At 36.6% G+C, this 4,208-nt stretch overlaps 2 protein-coding genes across 3 annotated transcripts; one reads left to right on the forward strand and one right to left on the reverse strand.

Moving 5' to 3' along the window:
- The first annotated feature begins 742 nt into the window (after window positions 1-742).
- Window positions 743-2,353, forward strand: MIS12 (minichromosome instability 12 (mis12)-like protein). Of its 2 annotated transcripts, none has more exons than XM_079087518.1 (7): window positions 743-972; window positions 1,041-1,098; window positions 1,262-1,381; window positions 1,483-1,584; window positions 1,680-1,806; window positions 1,945-2,082; window positions 2,175-2,353. In XM_079087518.1, exons 1-7 carry the CDS (start codon window positions 851-853, stop codon window positions 2,234-2,236), a joined length of 729 nt encoding a protein of 242 aa, XP_078943644.1. In that variant the 5' UTR covers window positions 743-850; the 3' UTR covers window positions 2,237-2,353. The 2 variants fall into 2 exon arrangements, with proteins under 2 accessions (XP_078943644.1, XP_078943643.1); XM_079087517.1 differs by having other exon boundaries at window positions 745-972; window positions 1,680-1,818.
- Window positions 2,354-2,526: 173 nt separating this feature from the next.
- LOC145168843 (strictosidine synthase-like) lies at window positions 2,527-3,872 on the reverse strand. The gene is made up of 3 exons (XM_079087519.1): window positions 3,591-3,872; window positions 3,236-3,490; window positions 2,527-3,155 (listed from the first exon to the last, which is right to left on the reverse strand). The coding sequence occupies exons 1-3, from the start codon at window positions 3,857-3,859 to the stop codon at window positions 2,675-2,677; spliced, it is 1,005 nt and encodes a 334-aa protein (XP_078943645.1). The 5' UTR covers window positions 3,860-3,872; the 3' UTR covers window positions 2,527-2,674.
- Between the last annotated feature and the right edge of the window lie 336 nt (window positions 3,873-4,208).

Consider the following 4,208-nt stretch of genomic DNA (forward strand, 5'->3'; position numbering starts at 1 on the left):
ATCGAGTCTACCATTGTTAACCTCTTTGGAAAAAATGAATCTACCACGACATGGAGTATAGATCTACGAGGAGGTGGTGATGGTTGGTGTTTCCGTCTCTCTTGCTCCGACTACAAGATCTGGAGGTCGACGATGGTGGCTTAAGGAACTCTGGGAAAAAAAAGGAGGGAATAAGTGGTCGTCGACAAAGTTTTTGAGAGACAAAGAGGTGGTGGACGACGGTGGTGTGTGGTGGTGCGCGGTGGTTGATAGTGGTGTGTGGTTGTCCTACGATGGTGATGATTTTGATTTAGGGGAAAGTATGTTTAGAAGGGAAGGGGTTAGATAAGGTGGGTGAGTTGGGAGTTTTATTTTATTTTGTAAACTGTTATTAATTGTAAGAAAAATAAAATAAATCAAAAATAAAATAAAAAAACATAATAGTCATTGCATGTCACGTAAGGGATAAAACATGTAAATTTAAACTAACGAAGGATGACATGTACAACTTTTAACCAAACAAAAGGTTCAAATTAATTTTTAGAAATAAAAAGTGAACGTGCTTTTTGACGGATAGACGAAAAAACGATTAATGTGATTTACTTAAAATAAAAACTCCCTTGTTTGGAAAACTTTTCCAAAATAACTTTAACCAAATGCAAACTAACTATGGGACAAATATTTCTCAGTAGTCACGACTAGAGGACGGTATATTCATTAATTTTCATTTTGCACCCTTCAAAATTCATTTTGTTCTAAAATAGCAAAGCAAACCTCAACAAATTTGATTATATCCGGCGGGAAATTTCCAAATTCTCACCAGGAAATCTGGGTTTCTTCCAGATCCAGCGAAAGAGAAGAGATAGTGGAGATGGAGGGCAGCGAAAGCGAGGTGATTTTTGATTCTTTAAACCTCAACCCGCAGCTATTCATCAACGCCGCCCTAAACATCGTCGACGAATTGATCGCGAGCGCCTTCGAGCATCTTCATCAGTCCGTTTCTATCATCATTTCCTGATAGTAACTATTCACTATGCAAAAGACTAACTGTGTTCTTACAGGGAGGCTTCAATTCAACTCAAGGTCGATGGTTCAGATAGGGCTGAAGATTTAACCAAGGTTTACCACCTGTTTCTGTTTTTCACATCTCTTTTATTTCAGATGTTGTTCAAATCGCCTTAACTGTTTGCTATCTGCTTTTCTAGTTGGTTCAGTTGTTGTGCCCTAAATTGTGGATTATTTGGTTAACAGGTTTTATTTTTCCATTCTAACTGTCATTTAGGGCTTGGATTACATTCGAAAAACAATTCAATCTGCCTTGGACAAGCGATTGACTATGTGGGAGAAGTACTGTTTTCTTCGCTTATTTGTTGTTCCAGAAGGATTTTCACTTCCCAAAGATGTACATCCCTTTACTTCTAATTTATCACCATCTTATGTGGTGTGATTCAACATATATATGAACTTCTAAATCTCCAATGTTTGTGTATATACAATCTTCAGGATGAGGCATCTGTTGGTGATATAATGGATGTTGATGTTGTTGGACTTGGTATCTCTGATCTTGACTCTCAGTTGGTTTCCTTGAGAACAAAACTTACTTTGGTAATAAAATTCTGATTCTACTCAATAAATTATTCTTGGTTTATATTGTTCCCTGTTATGTTAGATAAATAACAAGTTTTCTGTTTTGTACAAAGGCTGAACATGAGTCTGGTCAATTGAAGAGAGAGATTCAAGCATTGGAAAGACAATCTGCCATTAACATCCATCAAGCAACTGCAATAAGTGAATTAACAAAGCTATCTGACCAAATTTCTGAAAATGGTGCATTTCAAGGTCCTTACTTCTGTATATAACCTGCCATTTTTTCTTGGAAAAATAGTCTTTAAAACTTTGCTTAAATGAACAATGCACTGAAGATTTTGGATGCTACATTTCTGAGGAGGCCATTGTTTGTTGCAGACTTGCAAAAACTTGCAGCAGAATTATGCACAAAAGTGGAGAAGTTAAAGACAGAAAGAGAGGATGAAACTCAAAGTGCTAGGTTCCAGAAATTGCATTTATGGAATGAAGATTTCTTGAAGATAATTGGTGGAAATGGTAAGTTTACATTGCAAGTTAATAGTATGTATGCTTAAGTAGTTATTATATGTATAGTGAAATAGTTTTTTTTTTAATATATAATAATGCAGGCCTTTCCAATGCAAAGCCAGAAGACGTTGAAGGATTTCTTGCAGGTTTCAACACTCGATGAACTTCTACAAACCTGTTCAAGCCAAATAAGAATTTATCTTTTTGCTTATATGTGTATTAAATGGATCAAATATTTAAAAAAAATCAAGAACTGCATATGAATTTGGTGCTTTTAGAATGACCATGATTCAGTTATAATGTTTCTTCCTTACTCCCCAACACCATCATTATGTCTGTTTCATGTTGTAGTAAATCATAACATATTATACATTGTATTAATTTCGACTCCTATGATAACCCGAAAATACCCCTAGTGATTACTTTAGGCATAGAGCTAACTTGGTATAGCCATTGTTTATAAAGTAGTATTATTAAAAATTTCATACAGAAATGGATAGAACTATAAAATTTTATAAAAAGGAAATCAACCTTTATACTAGGTTGCCCTTTTATTTTAACATCATTTCACCTTTTATTTCATAGTACAACACACACATGTCTAATTAGAGTAGACACCGATGAAATTAGTGAAACGAGACCCCACATACAGTTTTCCATCTTGTTCTTGAACCAAACTAATCGTCTTGTTGACAAACTCTTTAGCAAACGACACTGTTTGTAGCACAAGCCCATTTGAATCGAACCGCACCCCTTGAGGTGTAATGAGAGGCGCCGGTGGAATGAATCCATCTGAAACCGCCACCCAAAACTCTCCATATCCACTTGCGCGCTTTATTTTATTCGGATTCGTGACATTTAGCAAATGTTCCGCCGTATTTGCTTTGGGCCCCGCAAGCCAATATTTTGAAATCCGATTGCCAGTAAGCTCCGGTACAAGAACAAATGTCCCATCGCTGCTGACAGCAGGTCCACCACCGCCGTTGAGACCACTCAGCAAAAGTGACACCTGTCTGGTACGTGGGTTGTAACGCAAGAACCTTCCAGTTGAATCAGGCCTAAATCCTGGTTGTGTAGTATCTCTACATAATATATGAAATATTTGTAAATTTGTAATATTGTATGTTATAACCGGTGTATCGGATGAAGTCAAAGTGGTTACCTGATAGTATAATTCAAACTAGCATCACTGAAGTAAACATTTCCTGTTAACAAGTCAACGTCAACGCCAGTAGCAAACTTGAGCCCTCTGGCTATTTGAGTTGCAAGCCCGCCGAGGGGACCCACAACTAGAAGTCCAAAATATGCATCGGCTATGTATAGACGGTTGGTTGCGGGGTGAAAGCTAAGAGCCATTGGTCGTCCGCATATTGGTCCCATATTAGGATCTGTCGTACCATCACATAGTCTCTTTGTTCTGAAAACGTATTTTTAAGAAATTAAGAAAAGTGCATAAGTATATTACAACTTTGGGGGCATAAATATATATAGTTATACATAATAAATTGAAAAATAACCTTGTTGGCGATGTAAATGCGAAATCCACAAAACCGATTCTAGGTCCTCTCCATCTCATAATCCTACCATCGGTCACGGTGGTAAAGGGCCCGTTGACTGGAAGTCCTGTAAATGCAGCTGATTCAGGACCGGTGACGCCCGAAGGCAATACTAACGTACTAAAATTGGTGAATTGGCTAGAAACAAAAGTTTCAAAAACGAAAAGAAATGTAATATAAATCAAAAGTAGTTGTGGAGAAGGCATATTTGGATATGTGAAGGGAGCCATGAAAGAGCATTGATTGATGCTTGTCTTTATATAGAAATGTATGCATCATTAGCCGTCATATTTATTGGGAATGAGTGTCATAACAACAACCATGATGTGATGTTCTTACCCATTCGGCACCATATTGGGAATAAGCGTCTTTCTAATTTTAGAAAATCACAACAAATTGTTTTATAAAATTTAGTTATAGTTTAATATTAAAACATAAGTTTTATATAAAAAAAATTTAAAGGTGGTAGAATGGTTTGGAAGGTCGGGGTGGAATAAAGATTAAGGCATGTTAATGTAGAGATGCACAATCCTAACTATTTTAATTTATCATTGGCCCAATAAAACCGACCCGGTTTTT

This window comes from Lactuca virosa, chromosome 4, assembly GCF_052849685.1.
Source record: "Lactuca virosa cultivar CGN04683 chromosome 4, Lactuca_virosa_CGN04683_v6, whole genome shotgun sequence".
Taxonomy (NCBI): domain Eukaryota; kingdom Viridiplantae; phylum Streptophyta; class Magnoliopsida; order Asterales; family Asteraceae; genus Lactuca; species Lactuca virosa.

What these genes read in the sequence shown, in the direction of transcription:
- MIS12 (XM_079087517.1), top strand. Translation starts at nt 851, where the DNA reads ATGGAGGGCAGCGAAAGCGAGGTGATTTTTGATTCTTTAAACCTCAAC. An exon ending in GCCTTCGAGCATCTTCATCA is followed by an intron (nt 973 to 1,040) that starts GTCCGTTTCTAT and finishes GTGTTCTTACAG; the next exon opens with GGAGGCTTCAATTCAACTCA. An exon ending in GAAGATAATTGGTGGAAATG is followed by an intron (nt 2,083 to 2,174) that starts GTAAGTTTACAT and finishes ATAATAATGCAG; the next exon opens with GCCTTTCCAATGCAAAGCCA.
- LOC145168843 (XM_079087519.1), bottom strand. Translation starts at nt 3,859, where the DNA reads ATGGCTCCCTTCACATATCCAAATATGCCTTCTCCACAACTACTTTTG. An exon ending in GCATTTACATCGCCAACAAG is followed by an intron (nt 3,491 to 3,590) that starts GTTATTTTTCAA and finishes ATACGTTTTCAG; the next exon opens with AACAAAGAGACTATGTGATG. An exon ending in AGTTTGAATTATACTATCAG is followed by an intron (nt 3,156 to 3,235) that starts GTAACCACTTTG and finishes TATATTATGTAG; the next exon opens with AGATACTACACAACCAGGAT.